Raw genomic sequence first — 14,017 nt, 5'->3', positions numbered from 1 at the left:
TGGTGGGAATTAAAGTGCTGCCAAGGCACTATATGAGGTCTCAGAGTACCAGCCCTGTTCAGAGGAAGCAAAAGGATAGAAGTAGCTTTGGCGAGGAAGAGGAAGGATGCAGGGAGCAGGATGAGTTTCCTTGAGACAGACAGGCAGGGTCCTGGAGGATTATAAAACAAACACAGAAGCGTCCAAACTGAAGCCCTGAAATAAAGCAAAATGCTGAAACAAGTCCCCACGGGTAGGCTTGGGCTTTGGGGACGTGCAAGCTCCCTGCTGCACTAGGAAGCTGGTGGGCTAGGGGGTCTGTGCACAGTCGAGCGAAGGCAGGGGTGTGCTGGGGTGGAGGGATGGGGATTTGGGGGTGTCACTGAGATCATGGGGAAGGCTGGCGTGAGGCTCTCCACCGCCGCGGGCACCGTTGGTTTTCTGGGGAGCAGGGCTGGCTGCACCTGCCCCTGGCAGAGGGCTGATACCTGCTCTGCCGGGGCAAGAGAGGGCAGGGGCACAGCTTCTCTGCACCGTTCAGAGGACCCACGTCAATGCTGACAGTTCAGGGGAGCCGGCCGGGGTGTCAGCTCTTGCAGAAGGGAAGGGCAATGCCAGGACATGGTCCAAATAAACGTAACAGCGCCACTGGGCTTTTCCTTCTCCATTTTGGGCTTTATTCAGTCCTTTTTGGAGGAAAAAGCTGCAGGCACTGTAGGGCTGTTTGATCGCACTTTTCTAGGTGGGGGGAAAACATCTGAAGAAATCAGCTCCCCTTTTTTTGGAGGGGAGAAACTTGAATATAACGACGAGAGGAGTGAATCCGTATGTGCATGTTGTCGGCTAATGCAATGTTTATAAGTTATTTTCTGTTAGGTAGAATCAAATCTCTGTTTTAATTCATGCATCTGTAAGAAAGGTGGAGGTCTTTTATGTGCTGCCCTGTGATTAAAAATCCCACTGATGCTCAGGGAGACTTTGCTAAACTCTGTCCAACCTTTGGTTTTAAAAGCTGCTCTTCACAGACATGTCTAACCGGGGATTTTTTTTTTGATCCGGGTTGATTGGTGTTTTCCACTTTTTTATTATGGCTTTTATGGCTGCCAGACGGATCCCAGTAATGATGATTTGTGCATCTGGTATCTTGGCATTTTGTATTTCTGCTTTAAAATAATCAAGTGGAAGTTACCTGAGTCCTAGGGAGCTATTTGCTGAAGACTTGTGGAGTATTAATAGGGCCTAGGATTGTATCTCCTGAGTTTGCTGTAGTCTGATGGCTGCATCACTGCAGCAAACCCAGAATCAGTAACCTAGACTGGCTCTTGCTAATTGATTATGGCCTTTATAAATCAGTAAATAAATGAGGAAGTGTCAGTTTGGTGCTCTGGGCCTCTCTTCCCATTGGAAACAATGAAGGATGCAGTGACTGCAAGGCAACAGCTTTCTAGCACTAACCATTGAGCATTGCTGCAAGTAAATGCTGGGCAAGGGTCTTAGCTGCTTGCCAAATGCTCTACTCCTAATCTGCCCATGCCCCCTGCATCTCCAGCCGTTGACACGTCTCTCATGGTGCTAGGTGGTGCAGCGGTCTTGTAATCTAGCAGCCCGGCCCTGATCTTGCAAAGGACCATGGATGTGCTGCTAGACGGCACATGCGTTTAACAAAAAAATCTGCTAGTAGATTAATCAGAAAATAACTGAATTTTAATGAGTGTTGGTGCTTAGGTAGTTCATGCATGGCAGATACTATAGCACTCCTCTGGGAACAGGGGCACACGAGGACAGAAGATTTTAGCAGCCGGGGATCAGATCATTGGCAGGTCAAGTCCAGAATCCTGCCTCCTGACTCATGAAGACTGAAATGGAGCTGGTGTAACGAGGCGGCGTAAGAGTTAGGATGCAAAGGGCTTGCTCTGCAGAAAGAGAGCTTGCTTCAGCAACACTGTACATCAGGGAAGGGGCTAGAAATGGGGGTCACGATGGTCATGCACTTAAATATTTAGGAAGTAAATCATGGGGAAGGAAAACCCAGCTGAGAAATCCCAGGACAAATGTGCAAGGAGTTGGCAGCTGGCGACACACAGATTTGCAATGAGGGAGGTCCCACATTTCGGTGGCAATGGGTGCAAGGAGTTTGTGTCTTCCAGAAGGGCCGGGAGTGTCTACCCAGAAGTGGCTAAATACCTCCTCTTGTGAATCCACCTAAGCCACGTGGAGCTCATCAGGGCCAAAGCTCTTCCCCCACCGGGCTCCAGCTCAGTCCAGTCCTGAGCAGCATGCACAGGGCAGTGGTGGTCAGCCCCACCACCACGGAGCTGGCCTGCAGGCTGGCCGCCCCATCGCTATTGCACAGGTCAGTGTTGCAGCAGGTGACGGGGCGCGTAATGCCGATGCCGTCCACGTCGGATGGGACGCACCGCGGGGCGCACATCTTGGTGACGGTCGAGTCACCCAGGTAGGGGTAAACTGTAGCAGACAAAGCAAGAGAGAGAAAAGGGGTTATGAGGGTCTGCGGGGGCTTCCAGAGAGCACTGGCAAGCTTTGTATTGCAGGACCACTTAGCAACGGGACCGTTTTTCCAACCCATCATACCCCTTACTGGCAGAGGATGTCCCAAGTATACTGATGTAGGGTAACGAGTGGGAGGGCTCTCTCTGGCTGCATCAGAGCATGAGGTCCAGCATGCCCCTTTCTAGCTCTGTGAATGCCGTGCCGGCTGATCCCACATCCCACCACTGACCCCATCGCAGCTAGGACTGTCTAACCATGCTGTTTCTGCTCTCCTCAGAGGAAACATCTCCTTGCTCAGCGAAGAGCATCTGCTGACAGGTGCAGGGGGAAGGCCGCATCCCAAGAGGGGATGCTAACTCAGTTAAGTCAAAAGGAAATTTGCTATGGGCACATCTAGGCTGCATTGGACAACTCATGGGGACACCGTGGTGGAAACAAGTCTCTCCCTCCTGCTCCATGCATGCCCTAAGCATCCTAGAATAGCCCCAGGTGTGCACCAAAAAGCAGCTGCAGGCCATTTGCTCAGCATATGAGGAGAGGCAAGGGGAAAGGGGGGGCTTGAGTGCTGTATAATACAGTATGGATGGAGCCTCTGTGACCAAGAGCTAGAGGTTGGGGCAGGATTTGCAATATCACTCAACTCAACTCTGGGCCTATCTGTCCCTAACAAGACACCCAGCTCCAGCTGTGGGCAGGAAGACAGGCCAGCCTAGGGCACTTGGGAATATTGCACCTCCCAGGGCTTTACAACAGGCTTTGGGGAAATGTCCAAACCAAGCACCACTTATTCAGCCTGAAACAGCTGGGGGCTGCTGGCTGGGCTCCTGAAGGGCTTGCTGTTACAACACTGTCTGGTCACCGGTGACAGGTCCCTGCCTCACCTATGCTCTGTTGGCCAAAGCTGCCAGCCCCAATAATGATTTTTCCCCTGGGGGTGCCAAATTAGGTTACAATTGCAAGTGAAGTGTGTTTGTGCCCATTTTACAGAGAGGTTCAGTGAGTCACCCTAGGTGGGTCAAGCCAGCAGATCCATCACCCCAGATTTACAAAGCCCAGTCCCAGCAGTGCCCTGTTACCCAACCATTCTTCCGATGGACTTTCCCTTCCTCCCTCCCCTAGATGCGAGCAGAGGGCCCTCCTGGTGGGAAGCACGTCCATACCATCCTCCCTGGAGTACAGGGTGGTCTTGCACATGGTTTCATTGCTGGAGCAGTTCCTGATCATCGTGCACTCGGATGTGGTGATTGGCTCGTGGCACGTGTAGCATGTCAAGGACTGAGCTGCAAAGAGGAACAAAGGTGGTGTTGTCCAGACATGAGTCCACAGGTGCGGTGTCTGCCCCTCCACACACCCCTCTTAGAGAAACCTCTGCTGCTTATAGAGATTTCTTTAGAGGATGTGACGCAGGAGCACATGGCAGCCCCTGCATGCCTAGTCTGCATCAATGCCTTCCCCCACCATATAGGCACTGCTTGTAAACTCCCTCCCCCAACACACCACTCCTGCCCGATTGTGTAGGCAAAATTACATGCTACGCTTCGATCGTACTAAATCTGTGCAAAAGAAGCAGTGTAAAAGTGAGCAATCACGCGTTCAGGGTTAATTAATACCACATCTTTCGTGCATGGCTCTGACTTGCCACTACAGGGCTGGCAAACATGGGTGTAGCTAGGAATCAAGGCACCTGGACTTTATCCCTGTTTGACAGGGGGGTTGGGGTTGCTGGAAACACTGCATCCTGGGATGCTGGAGGACTGCAAATTGCTCATTTCATTTCTATGGAGCAGACTAAAGTTACCATAACATGAGCTAGGTGGCATAGCCCCAAGTTAGCTTTTGCCTGACGTGATGCAACTTTAAGATGCCCAGAGGGAGGGCACTTAGAGCATGAGTTTGAACATGCAGATGTTCACATCTGAAAGTGCCCGTAGTGTGGTGCACTTGTAACATGTACATCACGCTATGTCAGAGAGGACATTTAACATCTTGACATGGCCTCACAGCTAACAAACTGCTCAGCGCCCAAACCCAAGACATCCTGATGCACAGTAGACCAATTGGCAGTGCAGTAAATGTCTGCCTGATGAAAGGCGCTTGTGCCTGAAAGCTTGCTAAGATGAATTTTTCCAGCTATTTTAGTGGGTCTAATAAAAGGTATTGGATTTACCCAAGGAGCCTTGCCTGCCTATGTCCTTAGACCAACACGGCTACAACCTACACCCCAGTAAACACCATGCATCTACACATGTGCCCCTATTAGCCTGGAGTAAACTAACTTACTGCGCAGCAGCACACATGTAGACACTGGCTGGGGCACATGAGTGCTTCGGTGCCTCAGCCAGCCCCTCCACAGCAGGCTGAGCCAGGGGGGAGCAGCCCCGGGCTGGCAGACTTGTATATGCATATGCATCCAGTCTTTCCAATCTCAGGGGCCAATTCACCATGCTAATATGGGGCTGCTTTGATTTGTATGAGCCATTAATTAGTCATTAGGTGCTAAAAAAAAGAAAGAAGCACTGAGTGTCCAGTGTAGAGGGCAAATTAGGATACAATTACAGGTGAAACATGTTTCTGCCCATTTTACAGATGGGTTCAGTGAGTCACCCAAGGTGAGTAAAGCCAGAAGAGCCAGAAGTAGAACCAAGGCTCCAATCTATGTAATATTTCATTATGTGAGCAGAGCAGAGCAGGTGGGGTGGCAACACCCATCACTGGCCTGGGTTCAGAGGCCTGCTGAGAGGACGGTAGGGACCCCCACATCACAGGGGCGGACCCCAATAGAGCAATCATGGAGTCCTCGCCCTCCACACCCTCTGGAGAGGACTAGGCTGGGCTAGGGGAGCAGTCATACAGTTTGGAGAGTCCCTGCAAAGGACCAGACCAGAAACCACACTATGGCCGGGAGTCTCTGTCCTTCACACTGCAGCCCACATCTGTAAACTGCTGGATTCATAGATTCATAGTTGTTAGGGTCGGAAGGGACCTCAATAGATCATCAAGTCCGACCCCCTGCATAGGCAGGAAAGATGTTTCGTGGTAGAGGGATGCACTTGGCTTCTCTATGGGGTTTTTGACAGTTGTGACCTGAGCACTCAACACCAACCAAGCGATTAAAACAGGGCAGTCAATAGGTAAAGTTGTCCCCAAAAAGTGAAACTTTGGTTGATCCGAAGTCACTAATGAATTCCGGTTGAATTCACTTAACAACCTCCAGTCACAGGGAGGATCAGGGCTCCATTTTCAAAGCTGGACGGATAAAGCTTCCCTCCCCCCCTTCATCCAGGCTGCTATTTCCAAATCCAACTCTTCCTGTGCCTGGTAGCAGGAGGAAGGACACCTGGCCCAGGGCTGAGGCTTCCAGCAGGCACCAGGGTGATAAGAGTTGTGCATTGCAATGGCCCAAGCACAAGTCCTCTCGATGATCCAGCCATCTCTTACCAGCTGAGACTTGCTAGATTAAATCCTCTCCTTTGGATCTGCAATTTATAGCATCTGTTTCTTTCCATTTTTCAGCACACAGGACAGGTCAGACCATTGGGCCAGGCCCCTGTATTAGGGAAACCTTTGCTAGCAGCCAGTCTTGAGCTCCTTAAACCCATCTTGTACACCCAAACATCACATGTATGCAGCATTTAAATGTCTTTTAGATGCTTAGATCAGCTACATTGAGCTCACTAATGCAGGGATCATTTAAGGGGGTAATCGGCTCCAAAGGCCTGATGCGGTTTCCTACCAGGGTCCTTTTACACCATTTTATATTAGCAGAGATGGGAGGAGGCTTTAGTCATCAATGAGAATCGGCCCTTTGCATCTGTGCACAGCAAGGGCTGGTTTTAGGTTGTTCTTTTTCCCTTTGCTGAACATCTTGTCAGCATTTACCAGTGATAGCATAGCTGTATAAGTTCCTATTATAGAGATGGAGAGCTGCACTAGGATATTGCATTCATGTAAAATAAAATAACTAAATGAGTCAATTAAAAAGAATCAAACCTTTAAAATGCAACATAAATGTTAAATCATAACTTAGTCTTCCCATTTGGGAGAAAAATCCATGGCAAAGTAAGTTATTGCCCATGAGAGCGCGTGCATCTCTGAACTGGTTAGTCTCCAAGGTGCCACTTTGCTGTTTGGGAGGAGCTCTGGTTAGTTATGCCCTAGCAAACCCCCCACCCTGCTGCACTTTCTAAGCATCTAAAAGAGATTTTAACACTGCATGCAGAAATTAAACTTCCTGAACCTCTGAGTGCTGCAATCAAAGAGGAACAGGGAGTGGAAAAAACCTGACCATACCCAGTGTACCACCGAAGCATCTGCTTTCTACCCCGTATGAGATTGAAATATCAACCTTGAAGGACCTTTGGTTTCCTCCAAGAAACAGTCTTTCATGTGTGAAGAAGCCTCACGTATAAGACTCCAACTTTAATTACTAAACCCAATCAGCTCCCTGATAACAGCAGACCCAGATGCTCTCTTGTTCTCTCTGTTTTTTTTAATGGGTGGATAGTTGCTCTGCCTTGCTTTTTTCTTCCCTTCGTTCTTTCTTTTTTTGCAAAAAATATTGGATCATGTGATTTTTCAAAGCTCTGAGCCTAGCCTTTGGGTCGCTGCTCTGTCAACTTCCTTGATTTCCGTCTCGCTGGGCTTCTCCTTCGCTAAGGGGATGGGTTAAGAGATTTTAGTGTCTGGGACAATTAGGGTGTGGACCAGGTGCTTTAATTAATCTTATTAGGATTCACAAACTTGATCAAAATAGGGCTGACTAAGCTCAATAACGGTTATTAACATAACTACCCAGGTGCTTATGCATGGAGAAGCTATCTAATAGCTAGGGGCATTTCTTCCGGACACAGGCATAACAAGATTGACTGGCTGGAAGTAAAAGTTCGACAAATTCAGGTATGAAATAAGATTCAGCTTGTGACCGTACATAGGAGCAGCCTCCCAGGAAAGGGGCTCGGCCGGCTCTTGCTTCAAGACGAGAGAAAACTTTCTTCCGAGAGACACGCCTTGGTGGAAAACTCAGAGGGTTGGATATTTCCTCAGGAGGGAAAAAATCCTAGGCCAGGCTAAATGATCCCAAATGTCTCCATCTGATCTTGGAGTCCGTGTTATTATTTTTTTTTAATGGCTTTTCATTAGAAAGAGGCTCTGGTTAAAAGTATAATGAAATGGTATGAAACTAAATGCAGAGAAAATTGCAATGAAAATAAATGCAATGAAAATTTCATTGAAGCAATAAGGGTTTTCTATTGAAAGAGATGAATTAAAGCATCTGGAATATGTCATTAGACATATGCTCCATTCCCTGCAGGGGTGGAAATGACTTTTCTGAGCTGCTCACAGTGTATTAGACAAGTGTATTAGAGGAAAACTTCATTAGTGAACTCTCAAAATCTGGTATCCGCGCTGATGGGGCCAGCCCCCCTTCGCATAGATATGGCTCAATCTTTCAGCAAGAATCGCACGCCTTGGAGCAATGAAATAGGACTGGGTGCTTGCCGTGCAAGGGGACAGACCTCCTGGGAGTCCCTGCAATGCATCAGTTCTTGCAGGGGGCCGTTCCCCCAGCTACAGGGTCATCCTATTTTTCACCAGCTCACATGAAAGATAGATAGTTTTATTCCCCATTTCACAGTCCCTGAGCAAAGCCGTGCCTGCTCCTACCTGCAGACGGACAGAGAAATGGGGTGGTGTACAAGGAAGCACTGGGGCAGTTCTGATATCTGAATACTTTTGGAGGCATCGTATCTAATGCAGGTTGTGAGTACAGGTGCTTTTATAGGCAACCTCCCAAGCCAGAAAGCACAGAGCTGAGCATAGCCATCAAGCTGGAAGCAGGATTTTCCCTTGCAAGTCTTTCATTCCTGCCTCTTACTAACTACTGGTGCTATCTGAATGTCCTCCTCCATGCATTTGAAGTGCCCCGAGCTGTACACTGTATAAAAGGCGGGGGGGAAGAAAAAGGAAGCACCAGTTCATTGCCCTAAGGTGTATGACTATTGCTTTGTATTGTAGCCAGCCCTGTAAATAAGGGACTCATTGTCCCCGGCGCTGCATAAACACTGAGAGGCCACCTTATCTTTAGCATACGTTCATATTTATTATTTCTGTCTTGTATAAACTGCACCCAAGGTCCAGTTCAAAGACAGCGTGTCCATTATCAGAGAGGATGGGACAGACTCCAAACAAAGAAGCACTCTTCGTGAAAGGCTGAGAAAGACGAGTCTTAGCCAAAACTCCCTGGATCTGCATCAAAATCCAAGGGTGGGAAGGGGACATCAAGGGTCCTCACATCCAATGTCCCCACCTGAAACATCCCCCCTGAGTCTCCCTCTGCAACTTCCCATCCACATGGCCTAGCCACCTGCATCCCGGCAGCCTTGGTTTTTTAAATCCAACCCCAATCCCGGTTGAGCTCTTGGGGTGTCTGTTTGCATGTGCAAAATAGAGACTACGGCTGGGGGCCGCCTCCCTCAGCTGCTCCATGCACAGGGGAGATGCACAAAGGAGCTTGGAAAGTGCAAGCGGATGGGGTCTCACAACCAAAGCAGGTGAAGATGGGATGTCCGGAGGAGGGACAACTGAAAATGCAGAGCCAGACACGGGAAGGAGGAATAGAAATGGTGGTGTGGGGACGATGCAGATTGGGATGCACATGCGTGCTCGCACTGCTGGACGCAGTGAAGCGACATGGACTGGGTAAAAAACCAGGGTTTCAATAGCACGAGTTAAAAAGAGCTAATAGGACCCCAGAGAGGGAAAGGCAGAGGGTCCCCATTAGAGGCATCCTACCTGGGGACAACCTGGAGAAGCTCCATGTCCTTGATAGGGAAAGGAGAAGAAAAGCAAACCCCCGAGCCTGCCAAATTCCTAAATTTTAGGAGAAACCTGTCTTCCTAAATGTGCAAGGCAAGGGATTGAGTGGTGGATAAGGACGGGGGTTGGAGGGTCATGGGGATTGCCTGTCAACATCTGGCCATCGTTACGTGTCCCCCACAGCTGCACAGCAGTCACCTGCCAGGAAGCAATTCCCGCACAAGGCTTCACCTTGCTCTCAACGGCCGGGATCTGGGCCATAACATGCTTGTGACCCAATAGCTCAGGGCTGTCTCGCTCATCCCGCCGCAAACATCTGGTTTTCTCAGCACCAGAAAGCAGCTCCGGGACATACGCTGCACCCGGCTGCTTGTGGGTTGCTAGCAGCCAGCACCCGAGGGAGATGCAGCTCAGGGGTCTCACATCTACTGAGCTCCCAGCTCCTGTATGACAGCTCATCTCAGAAAAAAATGTTTCTTGCTGTTGCAGGAATGAGGAAACCTAGGCTTTCTGCACCGGGGTGATCTGGGTTTTACCTTGAGCCGAGGAGAAATGGCAGTAAAGGGTAGGCAGTCTTCAAAGGAGGGAGTTTGACCTGAATGGGAGCCAGATAGGATCAGGTCCAGGGTATCCCCCAAAATAGCTATCACTTAGATCGACAGGGGAAGCCCTGAGATGACCTGTCTCACCCCAGCTGTCAAAGCTTGCAATAATTGCCATGCTCTAAAATGAAAAATGGACGGCAGGCTGCCAAAATACCGTGCATTCAGGAGGAGAGAGACATCTGGGTATGAAGAGAGGCAGAGAGATGATCCCCAAAACAGCAGATAAAGGTTCAGACTGCAAGTGGGAGGCCAAACCGATAGGATTAACAAAATTAGACAGTAAAGCAAATACCGGGGGGAGAGACTTAGTGCGATGCAGATGTCATCCCCTTGCTTCTGTTCCCACCAAGTAAAGGATGGGCTCTGAGCTAGGGGTCCCAGCCCCAAAACTGCATCATGTGCCCAAACATCTGGCTGGTGAGACAGAGCAACTTCCCTCCCCACCTCCCTTCTGTCCAAAAAGCTGGTCTTTCTCCAGTTAAAGCCAATGGGAGTGTGAGGTTTGCTACCTGCTCCCACAGAAATAAGAACATATCTTACAAAAGTCAGGCTGGCAAAGTTGTCGGGGGGGGGTCCAACCAAGACAGGATCGTCCCAGTCTAAACCAGCCCAGCCAAGCCTCTAACCTGCTCTTCAGCTTTTCCAAGGATGGAGAATCCACAGCTTCTCTGGGCAGCCTGTTGCATTAATTAACCACCTAAATATCCAACCCAAATTCCCCTGGCTGCAATTTAACTGATGCTCTGTGCATTGCCCCCTTCGCCCTCCACACCTTGCAAGGGCTGGATGCAGAGAGCAAAGTCTTACCCAGCTCCACGTAGACGACGGCCAGCAGCAGAGCAGCCAGGAGCATCTTCATCTTGTGCAGGTCGGCCACTCGGCTCCCAGAGTCCCTCATCGGTGGCTTTAATTGTCACGCCTCCTAGGGATGTGCCAATTGCTGGTCTCCACAAGTATTCTTCCACCCCAGAGACCTAATTCTACCGGAAAAACAAGTCCGTTTAAGTGATAAAGGCATAACATGCACTAAGTACCCAGCCCCACCTCTTGTTTTACGCGACATTTCTTTTCATGGTTTTTGGAGACGAAAATGCGGCTTTTAGTAGCAGACAATAGCAGAGCCTGTTTCAGGCATATTCTTCTTGACAAGGTGTCACCCTCGAACACCCCTGCACACAAAGCAGAGCTCACATAATCCTAGGTGTGTCTGAATTCCTCTAAACTTTGTGGACATTGCTGCTTTGCTTTGGTGATTTAGTGACATTTGAGCGGCCTCCTACAAAGAGAAGCAGAGCTGTTGTAGCCGTGGGCAGCAGGAGGTTAAGTCGCATGGGGTTTCCCTTCCCTGTTCTTGCCCGGCAAAGACTAGAGATCAGGTTAAACCAGAAAGCAATTCATGTTTGCAGCTAAATTGCACCTCCAGGGTTAGGGGTTGAGTTTGGAGCCCTGGCCGCAGAGACGCTGTGCTAATTAGAACGGCACCTACGGTCTCGCACCTATTGCTAACCATAGGTCTGACTCCTAGTTCAGGAGCTGGGGGTGCAACCGTTGTCCCTATGGCTTCAGAGACTGGAGTGAGATGCTTTAAAACCTCAGGTCCCCCCACCCAAATCCCCTTTCGTATTGTGGAAGAAATTAAACTTTTTGTTGTGGTACTTATTTCCACAGTATGGAGTAGGGAAAGAGGTTGGCTCTTCATGCCACACAAAGATACCTTTATTCAGTGCTGACCTTCGTGTCCCCCAGGGTCACAGGTCATCAGCAATTGCTGATATGTGACAGGCTTGCAAAAGCCACCTGTCTTGACTCTCCATGGGAAGCGGATGTTGAAATTATGTCCAGTGAGAAGTGTTGATTTTAGTTTTTATTGCCTGTAAACCATAGGTGATGCCAGCTCATTTATGATTCCTTGACGGCCGTCCTCTCGGTCGAGGACCACCGATCTCCGCTCACATAGTCTCAACCTGGCTGATGTTCAAACACCCTTACCCACCGTATAGACATGCATAAATCTGGCATCAAGAATAACCGTGTTACTAATGGGGAAAAAAACCACCAAGACCCAGAGGCAGCATTTGTTCCTGGGACTTTGCTGCCACCAGTTTGCTTTCTTCATTTCAAATGATACGAAATCACTATTTCTTCAGCGTATTCTTCAAGTTAGAAATCAGGGTTCATGCACAAGACTACTAACAGGATCATGACAAGTGTTATAAGCCCACAGATCGTCAACTGTGATTAAATTAATAAAGCCTCATTCAGGTTCCCAGCACTTCAGCTGAGGCGGGTATACTATGAGCTACAAGCCAGCAATACTTCTGCAGGCCTTTTTTAACGAGTTTCTATAAAATCTCATTGCTCATGCACCAGACTTCCGTATTTTGACATTGCCCCTTTGCTGCTTATGAACAAAAGAAGAAATAATTGCTTACAACTATGCTTATGAACAAAATCACTGATAATTTCCTGTATCCCCAAAGTATTATCTCATGAAAGGCCCACCCCTGTGTCCTTGGTGTGCAGTATTCCTGCTCCCCACCTATCAGGCGGAGAACTAGATGTACTTACTACGAAGGTGAGCATATCTGATTGTGTTTAGTTTGTTGTTAGGCAGGAGCAGGACAAAGCGTGTGATTCAAATAGCCCCTGGTATTAAATGGCCCGGAACAATATGTGCTAGACGAGCCGATGCACTGGTACATCTGAAAGGTGATCTAATGCAAATAGCCTTTGGCGCAGAACAATGTTCATGACACATTCTCAATGTGTAGAAACCCAGTAGACGTGTGCACCGTTACAGACCAGCTAAATCAGGTGTATTGTGTAAGCCGTATGAGAAGGAAGGTTTCTCATCTGCCTATTTGCTTATTTAAGGGCTCATTCCTGTTCTTGCATGGTTTTGCTAATTATCCTCCGCGCCTGCAGTGAAAGGGGGTTGGGAATGCAGTCACCGAGGGCCCTTTTCAGTCCTGAAAGTGTTCGATCACGCTGTTGGGATATATCTGGGTCCATGATGGAAATGTCAGTGGGCTAAGTAATTACCTACGAAGCCTGCTTCTTGCCCTACTTGCCATTGCTGCAGCAGATGGAAGCAACTTCTACACCCATTGATGCCCAAACCTGAGCCGGGTCCTGGGCTCATCTAGCCTAGTCCAGGTCTTGGGACAGGCCAAACTACAGAGCCTGGAAGCGGTAGCCATCTCCCCCATGCAATCCCTCTCTTGCACCAGCAGATCTGGTTGAGAATTCACCCTGATTTTAGTCCTTAAAGCACATGCAAGTGCTTCAAATGGGCAAAGCACTGGGCAGCCCCATGTGGACACAAAGCTTTGGGGACCAGATGTTATGATTCCCGGTTGCTTAATCCAACAGATGACTGGTGACAGGGAGAGGTAAAAGCAAAAGCATAAATGAGACCTCACATTACTAAAACATCACTGCTTTTTGCACATCAAATTGCTTCTTATACCACAAGCTACCCAAGGGCACAGGATAGGAAGGCACCTTCTGCTTTATTGGATCCAGTCCCCTGATATCACAGGTAGCCATGACTTCAGGTCCCTTTCCCATGCTGATCAAGCTGCATCTTAAAAGTCTGCAGGTATTTGCTCCCACTTCTCCTGCTGGGAGTGTGTCCCCAGCCCTCTTGCATATAATGGATTAGACAACTCCACCCTAACTTTATTTCTGGCCACTTCATACCCGTTCGTTCTCATGCCAGCATTATCCTGTTCCTTAAATCACACTCTTCCCCACGCTGTGTTTAACCTACAGAAGGATTTGTAGAGCACAATCATCGCTCGTCTTGGCCTCCCCTGGACCCTGGTATAGTCTGATCGCAAGGCCAAATTTGACAGATGACACAACTCTACCATGGGCTGTTTCAAAACCCCAGCTGCCTCATGCTGAAGCCGTGCATAAAGCCAAAAGTGCAGGTTAAAAAGTTTTAAAGTTTATTAATCTATTTCTTTTTTCTCCTACTAGAGCATAGGATTGGAAAGGACTTCAAAGGTTATCTGGTCTGGATCTTGGCACAGATCAGATCCTGAACCAGGCCATCCACCCACTTCTTACCGTGAAGACGTTCTTCCTTTCATCCAACCTGA

At 48.8% G+C, this 14,017-nt stretch overlaps 1 protein-coding gene across 2 annotated transcripts; it reads right to left on the bottom strand.

The window, feature by feature from the left end:
- Window positions 1-1,661: 1,661 nt before the first annotated feature.
- Window positions 1,662-11,033, bottom strand: LOC102566580 (ly6/PLAUR domain-containing protein 2). Of its 2 annotated transcripts, XM_019481830.2 has the most exons (4): window positions 10,719-11,033; window positions 3,651-3,770; window positions 2,164-2,445; window positions 1,662-1,892 (listed from the first exon to the last, which is right to left on the bottom strand). In XM_019481830.2, exons 1-3 carry the CDS (start codon window positions 10,807-10,809, stop codon window positions 2,201-2,203), a joined length of 456 nt encoding a protein of 151 aa, XP_019337375.1. In that variant the 5' UTR covers window positions 10,810-11,033; the 3' UTR covers window positions 1,662-1,892; window positions 2,164-2,200. The 2 variants fall into 2 exon arrangements, with proteins under 2 accessions (XP_019337375.1, XP_006278767.1); XM_006278705.4 differs by having other exon boundaries at window positions 1,662-2,445; window positions 10,719-11,032.
- Window positions 11,034-14,017: the final 2,984 nt, after the last annotated feature.

This window comes from Alligator mississippiensis, chromosome 3 (genome assembly GCF_030867095.1).
Source record: "Alligator mississippiensis isolate rAllMis1 chromosome 3, rAllMis1, whole genome shotgun sequence".
NCBI classification, from domain to species: Eukaryota; Metazoa; Chordata; order Crocodylia; family Alligatoridae; genus Alligator; species Alligator mississippiensis.
This window is presented reverse-complemented; position numbering and strand designations above follow the sequence as displayed.

Excerpts from the sequence above, each read along its gene's own strand:
- LOC102566580 (XM_019481830.2), bottom strand. The coding sequence starts at position 10,809 with ATGAGGGACTCTGGGAGCCGAGTGGCCGACCTGCACAAGATGAAGATG. Across the intron at positions 3,771-10,718 it reads CGTCGTCTACGTGGAGCTGG|CTCAGTCCTTGACATGCTAC; the intron begins GTAAGACTTTGC and ends TCCTCTTTGCAG. Across the intron at positions 2,446-3,650 it reads CCTGTACTCCAGGGAGGATG|TTTACCCCTACCTGGGTGAC; the intron begins GTATGGACGTGC and ends TGTCTGCTACAG.